The 17,647-nt window shown below is 44.5% G+C and overlaps 1 protein-coding gene and 1 long non-coding RNA gene across 2 annotated transcripts in view; one reads left to right on the plus strand and one right to left on the minus strand.

Annotated features, from left to right (window-relative positions):
- The window catches only part of LOC147022166 (globin-3-like), a 28,583-nt gene extending 18,786 nt beyond the window's left edge, over window positions 1–9,797 (minus strand). Inside the window, exons 1-2 of the mRNA XM_085892806.1 lie at window positions 9,543–9,797; window positions 322–550 (exon numbers count right to left, since the gene is read on the minus strand). Of these exons, the coding sequence (XP_085748932.1) occupies window positions 322–550; window positions 9,543–9,664 (351 nt within the window). The 5' untranslated portion in view covers window positions 9,665–9,797. The remainder of the gene's footprint in view (window positions 1–321; window positions 551–9,542) is intronic.
- A 649-nt stretch (window positions 9,798–10,446) lies between these two features.
- On the plus strand, window positions 10,447–12,865 carry LOC147022167 (uncharacterized). The gene is made up of 3 exons (XR_015061090.1): window positions 10,447–11,082; window positions 11,448–11,500; window positions 11,786–12,865. It is a non-coding gene; the product is annotated as an uncharacterized LOC147022167 (long non-coding RNA).
- The last annotated feature ends 4,782 nt before the right edge of the window (window positions 12,866–17,647 follow it).

The following is a 17,647-nucleotide window of genomic DNA, read 5'->3' on the forward strand; positions in this document are numbered from 1 at the left end:
ATTTGCTTCCATCAGAAATATACTTTTTCAGCCACTTAACTACAAACATATAGAAGTGTGAATGTTCAAACAGGAAAGTTTATGGGTTCTACCATAATAGCACATTAGAACTATGATTTTTGCAACTCAACCCTAGCTTGGTCCCTTAAAAGACACCCCAAAATACGCATCCTCATCATAATCTTCAAGCAAAGATGTTCCTTATGATGTTGGTAAGGTAACCTTCATGACCTTTCATGATGCTATTGATAGCATTTGATTTCTGAAGAACAAGATCTTTCAATAAATATTTCAGAAACAAAAGTGAGTGTGCGTCCTTGCCTTGAAATACTTTTTATCCACGCTGAATTCTTCGAGGTGCTGCATGCTCAGTTTCTCGAGTAGTTCCTTCTGCTTGGATGGATTATCGACATTGATCACGAGTTCATTGAGTCCCTTCATTATGCGCTCTGCATGATCATTGACTACAGGCAAGGTGCTATCCTCGGTGATATCCAGGCCTTCAAATTTCTTGAAAACTGGTTTTGTTTCTGGGTTGTCAATCAAGAAACTGTGGAAGGAAAGCAGAATGCACATGCAACAATGTGGGACATTCACGTGTTCATTTTACCTCCTGAGTTGATTATGTTATATTTTCTGTCATTTCTATTTATCAAATACTTCTTTCTTTTGTTAGGTTTCATTTTGCTGAGCATCAAAGGCCATTGCTGGAGAAGTAAAAGCAAAAACGTTGAACACAATGTTAAGAAATTTGAAGTATATTTTTAGAGGAGGTAATTAGACAAAAGTGCATAAACCCAATATATATATATATATGTATATATATATATATATATATATATATATATGTATATATATATATATATATATATATATATATATATATATATATATGTATATATACATATAGTTGTGGGCCAGGGGTCGGTGGCAAGAATGACCGCTAGGTGGGGGAAGTTTGCGCCGTCTCCCACCAGACTCCCCGGAATTGTAGGCCATCGCTCGGATAACTCCGCGAGCTGGCGGGTTGATTAATCGACTGTGAAACGCCAATATCTCGACCGCGTGGCGTAGGGTTAATTGTCTGGATCCAATATACCTAAGTAACCACGCAGCTTTGGCTACCGGGGATTCACGCCATCAGAACGTCTGGCCGAACCCGATCACTCTACCAGCTACGGTAGTGTATCAACTTCCACCTACCAACTCCGACTCGGATGCAGTCGAGCGGGCCTGCCCAGGACATTCCAGCTACGATGTACCAATTACCAGTGGTGAAACCCCGTCTAAACTCTGATACGAGCCATGCTGGATCAATATAAGGAGGGACGGAAACAGACTGGGTTCATTTCTAATAAATTTATTTACAGCAAAATCAAAAGACAGAAGAGGCAAGATTTGAACGAATATGTACGAATTTACAATGATACAAAAACACATACAATTCTACTTAAACACGGGCCCACACGCAGACACACACAAAATGAAAAGAAACCCCAGAGTCTTTATTTGATCCCTCGCAGCCGTGAGGACAGACGAGCTGGGGGTCAGAGTTCATGGGTACCTGTCATCGCAGGAAAGCATGCTCATAATGCGTCACCCCACGAGGCTAATGGTCGTCGCGGCACAGTCCGGGAGTTCGTGCCTGGCTCGTGGCTCATAACGGAACTTGCGTGGCGAATCGTCGGAGCTCCCAAACTCCTCTCCGTGCACGTACCGATCATGACTCCTTCCTTCCTCGCACCAACCAACTCAGAGCAAAACACGACTCTTGGTAGGCTCCTCTCCATGCACGTCCCAACCACCACTCCTTTTCAGACTCCTGTCCATGCACGTGCCGACAAAACCTCTTTTCCGTACAGTCACCATGACCAAAACTCTGCCGCTCCGCCACCTCTCCCCGGCCAACGGGTGGTGATGGAGCATGATGGGCTGGTTGGGTAGTGCAGATGGGATGATAGATGCAAGATGAGATGTAATAACCTAACTCGCCGTCACAATGCACACATTTAATCCTCCCACTAAACAAAACGAAAGGGTCCTGACTACACACGTATTTACCGGCATTACTTACTTTGGGACCTGAATGTTGAGTGTGCATGGTTTCCAGATTCGTAACAATATATATATATATATATATATATATATATATATATATATATATATATATATATATATATATATATATATATATATATATATATATATATGTGTACTTTTTACATCTTGTATCCCACTGATAAGCTGAATCTGCATCCAGAACCCTGACCGGAACCAAAATCGAATCGGCTTCTTCTTGTCATCTCACCAACTCATCCACCGAGTTTTGTTCTAACTCGTCCACAACGTTTTGAGATATCGTGCTACATATCGTTTTTGGTCCTATCTCTCAATGATGAAGAATCACTTTAAAAATAAAAATGTTCTCGTATCTGGATATGGATATTCACCAAAATCTCATCAATTCGTCCTTGTCACACACCCAACCGATCCACCAAGTTTTGTCTGAATCCGTCCATAACTTTATGAGATATCCTGGTCACAGACAAACAGTGGTGAAAACATAACCTCCGTCCATATTCGGTAGTAAAGGTAATGAGGTGGTACTTGAAAAGGGAAATCCTCAACAAAATGCAAACATCCTTCACTCCCATTTTCCAGGCTCATAAGGCGTGATAGTGGGGAAACTTAGCTAAATATAGCATAACAATTGTGCATTTCAAGAGGAAAGCACCAAATTTGGCACACTAATAGCCTATCATATTATGATCAGATTTGGATATTGGGCCATCTCAAAAGTTTTGATGGCAGTGGAAAATGGTGGCCACAGCCATCAGTGGCTGAATTTGAGATGGCCCAATATCCAAATCTGTTCATAATATGATAGGCTACTAGTGTGCCAAATTTGGTGCTTTGCTCACAAAATGCACAATTGTTATGCTAAGTTGCCCCACTATGAGGATGTCCATATTGTTGCGGTTATGTAAAAGACACCCGTATGCATTCAGAGATACAAAGGATATTCCCCAGATAGATATTTCTTCAGTTTATGTGAGATATGTTTCCTACCTTTTGTTTGGAGGGACTTTGGAAGGGAGTTGGGTCGTGAGTTAGAATGTTCGGGTTCTCTTGAATCCCTACGTCTATCATTCCATCTTTGGCTCCTTTTGTGGCTGCAGTTGCCCCTCTATTGCCAGTCCCTCGACATGTTCGCTTTCAAGACCCGTATGTCACCTGAATCCACCCGTTTGTTCCTCAATCTAAAACCGCTCCCTCCTTTTCCATTTCACATCCGAAACCATCCCACTCTTACACACGTCACTAACCATCCCCCCCCCCCCCCCGTAGTAGTCCCCACGTCATGAATCACCATTGCTTCTAAACAATGGACCAGAATTACCTTTTGACTCGTACAAAAGATAATTAATTGGGTGCTTGTACACGTGGAAAATAAAGACACTTGTTCTTTTCAATTCATGCAAAAAACCCAATTTTTACACAATGGTGGCAATTATTAGCCCTGCAGTGGTCTCTTCCTTCTTTTGTTTACTTGCAAAACAACACCTTAAGAGCTCAAGGAAGCCTGGTGCTGGCTTAGTGATTAGGGTGGCTAGTTTGGGATCTTCGGGTCCTGAGTTCAAGCCCTGTTGGCCACTGAATTAACACCAGGTGGAGTTGACAGGCTGTCATCCTTCTGAGGTCAGTGAAATGAGTACTAGTGTACTGATAGGGGGCACAGCATCCGGGGTAGAGCTGTGCTTCCGAGAAATGATAGTGACCTGGCAGCAAAGCTGCCTGAAGCAAGAACAGAACAGAAGAGCTAAAGACTCATAACAAGCGACTCCAAAAGGGGAATAAGGATCTTGTGATGATAACATCATTGGTTATGTGGTTGGCCAGCCATAAATGCATAAACGTAAATCCTTGTCCTAAAAATCCGAAACTTCATACACATAATCTGTGCCCAATGCCGATGAAACATTTAAAATTATGACATCATCAATCACCTGGTTTGGCAGCCATATTGTTTTTTTTTTTCAAAAAAAAGGAAAAATTCTTCCTCTCCAGAACCGCTTTAGAGATCGAAGTGAAACTGCACACAAATGACCGATGAGACATGCTGAATAAAGTTTGATAACTATGATGTCACGGATCACATGGTCTGGCAGCCATCTTGGTTTTACCCTAAAACCTTAAAATAAAATCTCCTTCAGAATGCAAGACTGATTGAGGGGAAATTCACAGACATATTCCCCATGAATTGGGGATACTAGGGTGATAAAAAAAATGATTAAGTCACGTGGTTTGGCGGCCACATTGGATTGAAGAAAAAGATTAAATGTTTTCTCTGGAACCGCGTATCCGATCGAAGCAAAATTTACCAGACATCATCGACCACCATTACTACATACAATGTGAAAATTATGGCATCATAGGTCACGTGGTGTGGCAGCCACATTGGATAGAAAAACGAACCTTCACACGCGTGATCCTCTACCCAATCATGGGCAGAGTGCAAATTTTCAATGCCATAGGTCATGTGGTTTGGCAGCCATGTTTGTTTGAAAACTGACACTTTCAAACCCGTTCTCTGCAAAAGCTTGACATATCCATATGAATCAAAGATCATTACGTGGAGCAAGGGCAGAGGATTATAAATGCAAAGTTTTGAATCGATCGCGACACCAGTTTCCGAAATATAATTTTTTCTTTATTTTTCATTAAACCAATGTGGCCACCAAACCACATGACTAATGATGTCATTGTTAAATAAAATACATACAGCAAGTGTAGAGGATGATAATTTCCAAAGTCCAGTATTGATAGGTTTCTCGGTTTCAGAGATATACTGGGTTGGTGTCTCGTATACTGGGTTGTATCAAACTGGGGAGAGGTGGCTGAGAGCTGTTCCTGTCTGGGTGAGAGGATCATAAGCACCGCCCGTATCTGCAGGCCGTGCCTTCCCTCCTCTCCTCAAACGTAAGAAGCCCTGCCTTTTAGCTGGGCCACGCCTTTCCCTCCAGCCGCCCAGAAATCGTGGCCATATTTTTCGCTTCACATATGCTCAGTATGTTTAGAGAGGCCTCATTCATATTTGAAGACTGAACAACGAGTCTTTTATCATAAAATAAAGGTACTGTTTTGAGGAAAGAAACGCACACTTTGATTACACCACAAACGAGGTAATGCATGTTTTGTGTTCAACGAACGCAGTAGCGGTCTTATATTCACCGTCCAATGAAGGTACGTTTATTCTCATATTATGCAGAGGCACGAAAATCGTCGTCTTTCCTTAAAAATAATTTACATTTTCACCTGACTTTTAAAATCTTGATGGATGTGATAAAAAAAAAAATTAACAAACTGATGGATATGTCATACACATTTAATGTGAGGTGGAATAAACATTAACATCGGCTTGGTCGTGAAAGTTTAATATACGTTGCCCAATGAGGGTATGTGAATTCTCATGTTATGCAGAGGAAAGAAAATCGTGCTCTTTCATTAATAAAATTTTCCTTCAGGAGCCGATGACAAAGGCCCAACGTGCTGCAAGATAGGAGCGGTGTTCGCAGGACCCTCTAGGCGGCTGCGGGACTGCCGTCGGACGGCTTGTGTGCATGGAAAGAGTGAGAGTGAGCGTGGGAAAATTGCGTGGTATGAGAGTGATTGAGAAGAAAACCGTGGAGTGGATTGTGTGAATGAGAGGTGTGCGAAACACAGCAGGAAAGCCCGTTTCGGCCATGTGCATAAGTGGTGTGAAATCCGAGGGACATCCTTGATGCATAAGTGGTGTGAAATCTACGGGATGTCCTGTGTACGGTGGTAGATGTGTAAAGTACCACGTTGCGAAAGTTGCCCACAGGAGCCGATGACAAAGGCCCAACGTGCTGCAAGATAGGAGCGGTGTTCGCAGGACCCTCTAGGCGGCTGCGGGACTGCCGTCGGACGGCTTGTGTGCATGGAAAGAGTGAGAGTGAGCGTGGGAAAATTGCGTGGTATGAGAGTGATATAGAAGAAAACCGTGGAGTGGATTGTGTGAATGAGAGATGTGCAAAACACAGCAGGAAAGCCCGTTTAGGCCGTGTGCATAAGTGGTGTGAAATCCGTGGGACGTCCTTGATGCATAAGTGGTGTGAAATCTACGGGATGTCCTGTGTACGGTGGTAGATGTGTAAAGTACCATGTTGCGAAAGTTGCCCACGGGAGTCGATGACCAAGGCCCAATGTGCTGCGAGGTGCGAGTAGTGTTTGCGTAATTCTTGGCACAAATGGAAGCAGCTGCGGGACTGCCGTCAGATGGCTTGTGTGCATGGAAAGAGTGGGCGAGCGTGGGAAAATTGCGTGGTATGAGAGCGAGGGAGCAAGAAAACCGTGGAGTGGATCGTGAGAGCGAATGGGTGGGAGGGACTTCAAGGTCGCTGGAGTGTGTGTGCGAGATGGAGTGAGTGTGAGCATGGGAAAACTGCTTGATATAAAAGAGCAAAGGAAAAAGAAATCCATGGAGTGGATCGTGTGAATGAGTGGTGTATGAAACACAGCAGGACAGTGCGTGTCGGCCATGTGCATAAGTGGTGTGAAAGCCGCAGGACGTGTGCGCAGATGGTTGTGGAAAGTCCTACATTGGATAAGTGAGTGTGGCGAAGCTCGTGGGGCTACCCGTGTGCGAGTGACGTCTATGGGGATCCCTTTCATCTCCACTCCCTTTCAAGGCTTCTTCTTCTGAATCCTTTCATCTCCACTCCCTTTCAAAGCATGGGTCAGGTGTCCGATCGAAGCAGGGTTGTAGCAAAGCAGGACGTCATGGTACCCCGTAATAACTGCTCGCAGTTATAAAGCATAGCGCCTCTCGTTATTATCATTTTCTTTCTGAACTCTCAACACACAATTTCTGAACTGTATCAGTTTTGAGCTGTATCTCGGAGCCGGCAGCTCGCTCTGGAATGAAATTTTGCATCAATAATGCGAATAGAATGTAAGTGGGGTTGACAATTTTTTTGGCCTGACCTAATTTTAAAGTTAATGACCAAATTATAGACATTTTAACATATTTCACCAAAACGCGACTAAGATTTGTCTGATCAGAAAGAAATTGCCCTCTCCAGATAGCCTAGACCCGAGAGCAAGGCACATTTACTCTTAGTTTACATCATACCCATTCGGGTTAAAGATCAAGGTCAAATGGCGGTTTGAAAAAAAACATGCATTTTTTGTCATCACTCAAATTTGCCAACGCAGAATCTCAAAGACCACTTGGTCTTCCAAGATGTTCTTGCATCATAATAGTGGACTTGCACTGAAGTTATGCACCTGATATTTGTTTCCTGTCCTTGACCTACTTTTTAACCTCTGCCACCAAAGGTGGAAGGAGGTTGTTTTCACCCCTGTCTGTTTGTTACTTACGAAATCTAAAGATTTTGTAAGTATATTGATGACTTCCGTTTCTGTTTGTTTGTTTGTGTGTTTGTTACTTAAGAAATCTAAAGATTTCGTAAGTATATTGATGACTTCCGTTTCTGTTTGTTTGTTTGTTTGTGTGTTTGGCACGATAACTCAAGAACGGAAGGAGCTACCAATGTCAAATTACACCACGTGATTCAGGAGGGTGATGGCTAGCGCTGATTAGATTTGGTCAAAATCCGTCAAAGGTCAAGGTCACAGTGAGGTCAAACATCCAAAACATTCGATTTTTGATGGTTTGGTACAGAATCATCGGAGAAACTTCTGGTTTGCGTCTCTACCTTCTTGAGAGACAGCTTTTATTAGACAAGGTCAGAGGTCAAGTTGACGATTTCATAAGTACCAGTCTATGACTGCTTGTTTGTCTGTTCGTTTGTTCGTTTGTGAGCAGGATATCTCAAAAAGTTTAGGACAGATCTGGATGAAATTTGGTGGACAGGTTGGGTGTGTGACAAGGACGAACTGATGAGATTTTCGTGACGATCCGGATCCGGATTTAACTACTAGAATTTTTATCGTGATTGTTCACCATTGGGAGATTGTGCCAAAAATGATATATAGCACAATATCTCAAAAAGTTGTGAACGGATTCGGATGGAATTTGGTGGAAAGGTTGGGTGTGTGACGAGGACGAACTGATGAGATTTTCGTGACGATCCGGATCCGGATTTAACTACTAGAATTTTTATCGTGATTGTTCACCATTGGGAGATTGTGCCAAAAATGATATATAGCACAATATCTCAAAAAGTTGTGGACGGATTGGGATGAAACTTGGTGGATACGTTGGGTGTGTGACACGGAAGAATTGATTCAATTTTGTGAAGATCGGAATCTGGATCTGGATACGAGATTTATTTAATTTTAAAAGTGAGTCTTCACCATTGAGAGATCAGGCCGAAAACGGTATATTGCGCATTTCAAAAATGTATTGGGCCCGATATGTTGTCGTGGATCAGACATTGCCTGACAGAGGTACGCACTCCACCGAGTGCCCTTCTAGTTTCCGATTGTGATTTAATTAACAAAAAAAACATCTTTTTGATCATAACTTGAATCACGTTCCTCCGATTTTCACGATGTTGAGTCTTATGGGGACCTTGATCTTTTTAGATATTGACCTCAAAAAGAAGAGCTTTCCAGCTTTTGAGGAGTTTTATCATTTGGTTAAGTTTCGTCGGTTGAGAATTGCGGCCTGCAGGCGACTGACGAACATACTCAGGGAACGAATACATTTGCAAATCTTCATTTTTGCAGGTGATTAAAAACAAAATTAAAACGAGAAGGGCACTTGGTAGAGTGCATATCTCTGCCCTGCGATGCCTGATCCACGAGAACATATCGGGCCCAATACATTTTATCAAATATCATGCTATATATCGTTTTTGGCCCTATCTCACAATGGTGAAGAATCACTTAAAAAAAATTCAAATCGTCAGATCCGGATTCGGAGCTTCACCAAAATTTAATCAATGCTTTCTTGTCACACACCCAACGTGTACACCAAGTTTTGTCCAAATCCGTCCACAACTTTTTGAGATATCGTGCACACAAACAAACACAGAGGGGAAGAAATCATAACCTCCTTCACCTTCGGTGGTGGAGATAATGAAAAGGAAACATAAGAAGGACAAAAAAGTTGGAGAAAAGGGCCAGTGCTGGATTAACCATTCGGCAGACAAGGCATGTGCCTTAGGGCCAGCCAAAAATTCGGGCCAAAAATTAATTTCACATTAAATAGTTGTCTTTTTTTGTATTAAAAATTTTGTTCTTGAATCAGTTCATCTTTTGTCTGGGGTCCATTTCCATGAGCCCGAGATGTAATTTAAAATTTTCAGGCCATTCTCTAAAATTTCAAAATGTGCCTTAGGGCCAGCCGAGGCTTATACCGGCACTTAAAAGGGCAAACAGAGAGAGGTGAAGAAAAGGAGGAGCGCTAATCAGGTAAGATGTATATATATATATACAAAGCGACATGAAATAAAGTAAAAAAAAAAAAAATGTTCACTCGTCTCTGAGCTATCTATGCGAGGTTCGAATCTCGGTCCAGCTGTAAAATGGAGCTTCGTTAGATTACCTACCGGGCCAACATCTTGGTGCCATTCACTTTTGCCTGTCCGTACAGAATGCTCCAGGTTCGGGTTAATTCTTTCTTCTCATCTGCGTTCAGCACTGGAAAGTCTCCAGAATCCACAATGACCATTCTGATGTATTCTTTTGTTTTTCGATTGGTGAGAAAACTGTAGTTGTAGATCGGGACTCGGGCTCGTACCTACTGTTATATTCTTATATTTGCTTGGCATATTCAGCATGGGGGTGTCAGAACGCCAGATTTTTCCATTGAGGACCTTGGGGCATTTCCAATTATGGTCTCTTCACCTTTGTGAGTAACTATAGTTAGCAATGACAAGTGTGGCTGATTGAAACATGATCACATACTTTCACTCAATGGCAGGTTCCATGTTAATGGTTGGAGGGGTCATTTTGACTCCCTGCTTGTTGTTGTTGTTGTCGTCGTTGTTCTCAAGGATATCGGTCTTTTTCAATCAGTTCTTCCATATTATACTCAGATGGACATTTTAATGAAATGTGCAAAATTTAAAAGTGATGTCTCTAATTTGATCGACCACAGTTTCCATTTTACCATGAATCCCCTGTCTTGTACACGCTCAAGGTCATTTTGACTCCTGGTTGATTTATTTGTTTTCTTTGAGGATACCAATCTTTATGGACCTGACTTTCAAGATTATACTCACTTGGGCTTTTGGAATGAAATATAATGTCCCCCCCTACCCCCCCTTTCCACCCCCCCCACCAATTCACTCTGATATATTTTTGAGCCAGCGAGTGTGTTTATGTTTCTTGTGCTATTTTCCTTCAGATAAAAACTTTCTCTGAGTTTTATTAGTGAGCAGCGAAAGCAGGTGTCTTGGCAGCTGTTTCATCGAGAAAGTTCACACCGCTTATCCAATGACAGCATGATGTACGCAGATTGTCAGCCTGAAGAGCTTCTGCAGACATCCTTGCGTTCCAATATTGCGAGAACCTTTTTCATCACGATCTGGGGCTCAGGAATCAATGTGAAAATTGACAATGATCTCCACGAAAGTGTCTCTTTGTTGGAGGAATTTGTGGGGGGGAAAGGTCAGTGAAGTTTGGTACCTTTTGCGAAAATATTCTGGGAATTCCAGCAATGATGACTGCTGCACTCAGCTGAGCTATTTGTGAAACCGAATTTTTACAATGCTCAGCTGTGTGCCAAAAAGGAAGACAACTCATCTTGCTGAGGGCAGTGGACCACAACGTCTGGAGGGCCACAAGTGAAAAAGGAAACCGGAATCGGCACATATTACAAAAGAGGAGTTGATGTCATGGATCAAATTATTTGAATACACTCCTGCCAACGTGACATCGGGAGATAGAGAGTTACCTCGGCCACTGGGGGTGAAGGAGGTTATGTTTTCACCCCCTTTTTAGCTATTTGTCTGTTTGTTACTTGCAAAATCGAAGATTTTTTCAAGAATATTGGTCAGTCGATTTTGTTATTCCGTCTGTCTGTCTCAATCGTCTGCTGGTCACAATTTATAACCGATCTTCATGAAACTTCACCAAGTTATGGAGGTAGTCTCAACTGAGAAGCCTATTGATTTTGAGGTCAAAGGTCATCTTGAGGTCAAATTACTAACATCATCATTTTTCATCTGATTAACTTGAAATTTGAACAGGATTTGCATATTGGGTCACTGAATTTGGATAGCAACTATTTTTGAGATCAAAGGTCAACTTGAGGTCAAACTTCAAAAATTATCAATTTCAATCTGAAAAATAATCAATTTTCATTCGATTGATCTGAGCTTTGATTAAGATTGTTAATTTTAATCTCGATGAAATGGACAATTTCATATATCTATGGCAACATTTGGAGTGGGGGGGGGGTGGATCTTGCAATAATCGTGCTCTGCGCGGCGTCTTTTTCTTGTGTGCAGGAAATCGCAAAAGGTTGTGGACGGCTCCAGATGAAATTTTGTGGACAGATTGGGTGTGTGACCAGGATGAACTGATTAGATTTTGGTGAAGATCCGGATCCGGATCCGGCTACTAGAATTTTTTCAGTCATTCCTCACCATTAAGAGATAGGGCCAAAAATGATATACAGTATAGCACGATATTTCAAAAATGTATTGGGCCCGATATGTTCTCGTGGATCAGGCATTACATGGCGGAGGTATACGCTCTACTGAGAGCCCTTGTAGTTAATATGTAGAATGCTTTCGCAGATTTTCCAGTGCATCGATTTAACACCTTTTCTGTCGGTTTCACCCAGATTTCCACTCTCGAGTGTCACAACAGATGAAGTGAATGAAATGGTGACACAACACATGAAATGCAGGACTGGAAACCTGAAGCTTCTTCATACTGTGCAGCCAACAATGGAACTGCATGGAAGTATATCCACTACCTCTCCTTCCCACCCCCATCCCACCCCCATCCCACCAAAACTCCAAACTCTGCAAGCAGAGCACTGAATAGAAAGAGGCAGAAAGTGTGAAGCACTCTGTATCAATAGAACAACTGACTTCTTGAACACAAAGACAGACATCATGAAATGACAAAAAGAGCAATCAGAGATTGCAGACCCTCACCAGGATTTGTTTTGTGTGGTGTTTGTGTTTGAGTGGTGTGCAGACAATGCATTGTAGATGTTGGTTTATGTTCCTACAGCAGACAAAAGACTTTCGGTTTTATTTTACTAGAAACACCTGCTTCCTACAATAGTGATGGGGGGGGGGTGGTCACGTGTATGTGCGTGTGCACTATGTGGGTAACAGTTTGTTAATATTGCTCTTATTCTTATTAAACTGCCACAATTATTCCCATGTATTTGTGGGGCTGGCTGGGGGAATCTTGGCCCAAGTCTTTCACCAACTCACTGGCCAGGCTTGATATTTGATTACGGTGAAGGCAGGAATTTCTAATTTGTTCAGGATGCCACCAGTAGCTCGCTTACTCTTCATGCAGGACACCTTAGGATCTTTGAAGTCCACCAACTAATGCTGGCAGACGGGATGTCAGTGTAACATCCATCCGAGGAACGGCACACACATTGATGAATCATGCTGCCTGTGAAACACTGGGATGACAGTTTACAGCTGGGTCTGCATTCAGAACTAGGCTAGACAGCTTGGAGGAGAGTGTGCATAGCTCTAGGCCAATGGTCGGCAACCCAAATAACAAGAAGAGCCATTTTTTCAAATTTTGTCAAAAAACGCGATATCTAAAGAGTGGTTATGCACGTAAACCCTATTTCGATCATTGAATAATAGGACAAAGACACACACGTTGATTTGTAATGCAATACATGTTTATTGAGTTGGTATCGATGAAAGCGGCCATTAAATTTTCTTCAGTACATCGAGTCTGCTTACCCATATTTACCTCCGCCACCAAAAGGTGGAAGGAGGTTATGTTTTCACCCCTGTGTGTTTGTCTTTTTGTGTACAGGATATCTCAAAAAGTTGTTGACAGATTCAGATGAAAGTTGGTGGCCAAGTTAGGTGTGTGACAATGATGAACTCATTAGATTTCGGTGAAGATCCGTATCCGGAAACTGGAATTTTTAAGTGATTCTTCACCAATGAGAGATCGGCTGCAATGATGTATGTATATATATATGTATATATATGTATATATATATATATATATATATATATATATATATATATGTATATGTATATATATATATATATATATATATATGTATATGTATATGTATATATATATATATATATGTATATGTATATGTATATATATATATATAAGTATATATATATATATATATATATATATATATATATATATATATATATACATATATATATATATATATATATATATATATATATATATATATATATATATATATATATATATATATATATATATATATATATATATATATATATATATATATATATATATATATATATATATATATATATATATATATATATATATATATATATATATATATATTGTTGCGGTTTTCGCGCCCGCCGGCGTGCGAACGGCCATGTAACTCGAATCGCGGCACGTCGCCCACCGGACGGACAATCCAGTTGTGACCCTCTCGGACTAACGCCGGGAACCAGTCACGGGTGGACCTTTCGGTCTCACCGCGATCGAGCCAATCAGCCCCCGCGTGGGATAGGGTTGCTCGCCAAATTCGACCTACCTAAGTACCCACGCGGAGGGTAGACCGGGCGATCGCACCTCGCCGCAGGTCGACTTCGGACACGGGCCACTTAAGCGACCCGTTCCGTACTATCAGAATAACCGAGCGGTGTTATCGTCGACCTCGACGGTTCGATTAATTATCGGGCGTATTCAGCCCACTACCAACCCTTTACGTGAAGCAAGATGAGGGTTCAATGGGGGAAAAGACGAAGCGAAGCGGGAGAACAGTTCAACAATAAAGCACATTTATTCGCGACGAACGGAAAGCACACAAATACAATTCCACCAAATGCACACAAAAAAAAGAAAACACAATTCCATTTACACAAAAAGCAAACATAAAAGTGAAAACATAGTGCAGAGCTAATACCGACTACCGAGCACACGGCAACACTTATACAATTCTACTTCACAGACGGCGCCGACAACACATACCCAAAACCAAGGAAAAGAAATACCCTCAAGAATGAGGCAGGCCTGAGGCCGAGACCGGGTCGGGCCTACCCGTCTGGTGATGAGACGCGGAGCGGCGATGGCGCTTCTCTCCGCGGGCCTCGCGGACAGTGTCAGGCAGGGGGGTGGGAAAAGGGGCCCCCTTGGTCGCACTATCTCAGCGCGGGGGGAAACAGGAGGGGGTTGCTGATGCTCGGGGTATAGAGGATCTTTATTATCCCTGGTGTGCGTCTCCACCTCGGCCAGGTCGCGCTGCCGGCCTCCCTCGGGCGTGCAGCTCCTGGCACCGACGCGAGCACCCCCTCGTCCGACTCTCTTCAGCTTCTCCAGCCACTGCAGGCTTCGGGCTCCAGTCTTCCACACTCGTCCCCTCCGTTCCGACTCCTTCTCGTTCTCGACTCCTTCTCGTTCTCGTTTGCGACTCTCTTCTGACTGACGAACACCGTCCTTTTATCCCCCCGTAACTTCGCCTTTGACCCCCTCCCTTTGACCTTTCACCTCGCTCCCCATTGGCCCGAGAAAAAGTGGGCGTGAAGGCTTTTTGATCCACAAATTTGCATATATCGATCGTTCTGGAGGCGGGGCCAAATCGCCCCTCGCTCACCGATTGGACGGCAAAAAGTGGGCGTGTGTCGTTTTTGATCCGTTTTTGAAGCACAAAATCCGTGATTTTGTACACGCTGTTCAACGTGCGCCCTACACGAGTCCAGCATCAGTGCCCATGAGTGGCGCGAGATGACGGTGATGCGATGGTGGCGAGTTGTGACGGTAAAGGTCGTGGCGGTTGTGGTGAAGCGGCGTTGTGGTTGGTGGTTGTTGTTGTGGTTGTGATGGTAATCATGGCGGATGGTCCAAAATAAAGATAGTGAAAGAAAAACGGCTATCCTGAAGAGTCGCAGCACGTATAAATGACATGTATTCCCACTAGACAACGGGTTTGGGCCTAACTACACATGCACTTACCGAGATACCTCACCTAAGGGACCTGAATGGTGGTTTGCGAATTTGGTAACCACAACACTACCCCCTTCCCTTTTTACAGACTCGTCCCGAGTCGTCAAATTTTCGTGTGCCATCATGTGTAGTTTTCCCCTAGTACATTTTACCTACGGATCCCTGAGTGCGACATTCATGGTATTCATGTCCCCAAAATAAATAACCTGAGGGCTGCGTAACTACCTAAACAAACTCACTCACACGGACGACTTAAATAAAATTGCCGGCGCTAGACAGACATGCCAGGGGCGCACTCATATTTACAGTACATCTTAACCTTAACTTACAAATTTTACACTAAACCATGGCCCAGGATCACTGAACTCTGCAAAAGAAAGCAGTTAGCAGGGAGCCAGGCTGCCCGCATGCAGTCTCTGGCTCAAAATAATGCAGGTGACAGGGAACGTGGCTGGCTGCTCACACGCAGTCCAAGGCCTTCCCTTTTGAACTGAACGCAGTGAACCACAACGGTGCATGGGCCGCACAACGCAGTCTCCGTGCCAGCTCAAGTGGCACACGCAATGAGCACAACGAATGGATGCATGAACACAAACACGGTGCACGGGCCGCCACTGCAGGCCCGTGTTGTAGCTGCCAACAGGGCAGTTCTCGCAGCTTGCAAACTGTTGCCTTGCGGATCCTGGCGCACATGGAAATGAACAGGGGGGGCAAAGCAAAAATTGAACGGGGCTGGTGAACATGGGCAGTGGGCATGGCATGGCAAAGGCAGCAGGCAAACACAGCCCGCAGAAGAAGGCCGCTGCAGGCAAACACAGCCGGCAGATGAACTGGCCGGCACAGGCCTTGAAGAAAGGCAGCCAGCAGATGAAGTGGCCGGCACAGGCCTTGAAGCAAAACACGGCCAGCTGATGGCACAGGCCTTGAAGCAAAACAGCCAGCCCGCAGATGAAGTGGGCCGGCACAGGCCTTGCAGCACAGCAGCTGCAGACGATCCAGCCGGCATAGACCTTGCAGCAAAATAACAGCTGCCGATGAAGTTGGCCGGCCTTTGCCGTTCAGTGGAGGTTGGTGGAGGGGGTGCGGTGGTGCTGGCCACTTCGAAGGCGGGCTCGGACCTACCTACCTGTCTCCCTCCCAACCTATCGCCTTTGCCTGTCACTGTACATACCCACTCCCTTAATTTGTGAAAAACCAATTTAGCCCCCACTTATTTTTTTGTTGTTTTTATTTTTACTTCCCCACTATAAATCGTCCCCTAACCCCCTTTATCGTCCTTGTTCGGCTAACCTATACTGTCACCTAGCCTACTCCCAACCCCTACGTTCCCTTCCCGGAGGGGAACAAGGGAGAGCTAACGTCCTGTGTCGAGGCCCAACTCAAGCCTCAGAATGGCCTCCCCAGAGTTCGGCGATCTTAACACCAAGTGGGTCCAGCGGCCCACAACGACAGCGAGGGGATGGATGGTGCGGAGGGGTACACTTCCTAATCTACCCTATCCATTTAACCGTTAAACTACCCCGGGGCTTTCAACAAGCGCCTCTCGCTTAAAGTATTGGTTCTAACAACCCAGATTCCCGTCGCCTGTGTTGGTGTCCTCACAATTTCGGGCCTCGCCCCCCAATTTTCTCTCCGTGCCCTCACACGGTCTCCTGGCTGGGACACGTGGCTCCCTTTGGCAGGCACGACCCTCTGCCGATTCTCCCGCTATGGCACCCCCGGGCACTACACTGCCTCCGAGCCTACCAGCTCCCTAACACCGGGGAGTGCCCCCCATGGCACCTCCCCTGAAACGCACACGTGGCAGGCTGGCTTCCCGGGCCCCTTTCCGAGGGTCACCCGTGCCCACAACACTGCCCACGCGGCTAATGGCGCCCCGGGCCCCCGCACCAAGCAGGCGCACCCGTGCCCACTACTCTATCCCGGCCCCCCATGGGCCCTTGGCCTACCGCGGCCGACTAGCCTGGTGCCCGGGGTACCCACTCAGCGATACTCACCTTTCGCAGCCACGCTCCCAAGCCCGTCAACAGGGCTCCTGCACCCCTCCAAATGGGTCTCGAGCCTACTTTCCCACCAACAACAAAACGGCCTCCATTTTTCAATTTGACTAACCCAGCTAACTCACTTTACTCTGACCCCGGGGTCCCTTGGGCGGGAGTCACTCCTCCCCCCAATCACTCATCGCACCATGCATTCCCCATTCACTCCACTCACACAGACCCGCTGGCCTCACTCACTCAACAAGTACTCACCTCACAACTCACCAACTCTTCAACACACACACCACTGAACTCTGCCATCCTTCTAACTACCTCCCCTAACTAACTCGTGCTCCCACGTCGTCCCTTAAACTAGTAGCACGTTCCTTTTAACCTACGTAGCTAAACTACGTCCCCTCTACACATTCACCAGTCTGTCACGGTCTCCAAATAATCCCATTTTATTTCCCATCCTAAATCTCGCTACAATCCCTCGATCTAATCCATTCCACGGACTCCATGAGGACTTACCCCTGCCCCATGGAGTCGGTCTAACTAAGCTAACC

Source organism: Eptatretus burgeri, chromosome 8 (genome assembly GCF_056783735.1).
Source record: "Eptatretus burgeri isolate ZD-2024b chromosome 8, Ebu_testis_v1, whole genome shotgun sequence".
NCBI classification, from domain to species: domain Eukaryota; kingdom Metazoa; phylum Chordata; class Myxini; order Myxiniformes; family Myxinidae; genus Eptatretus; species Eptatretus burgeri.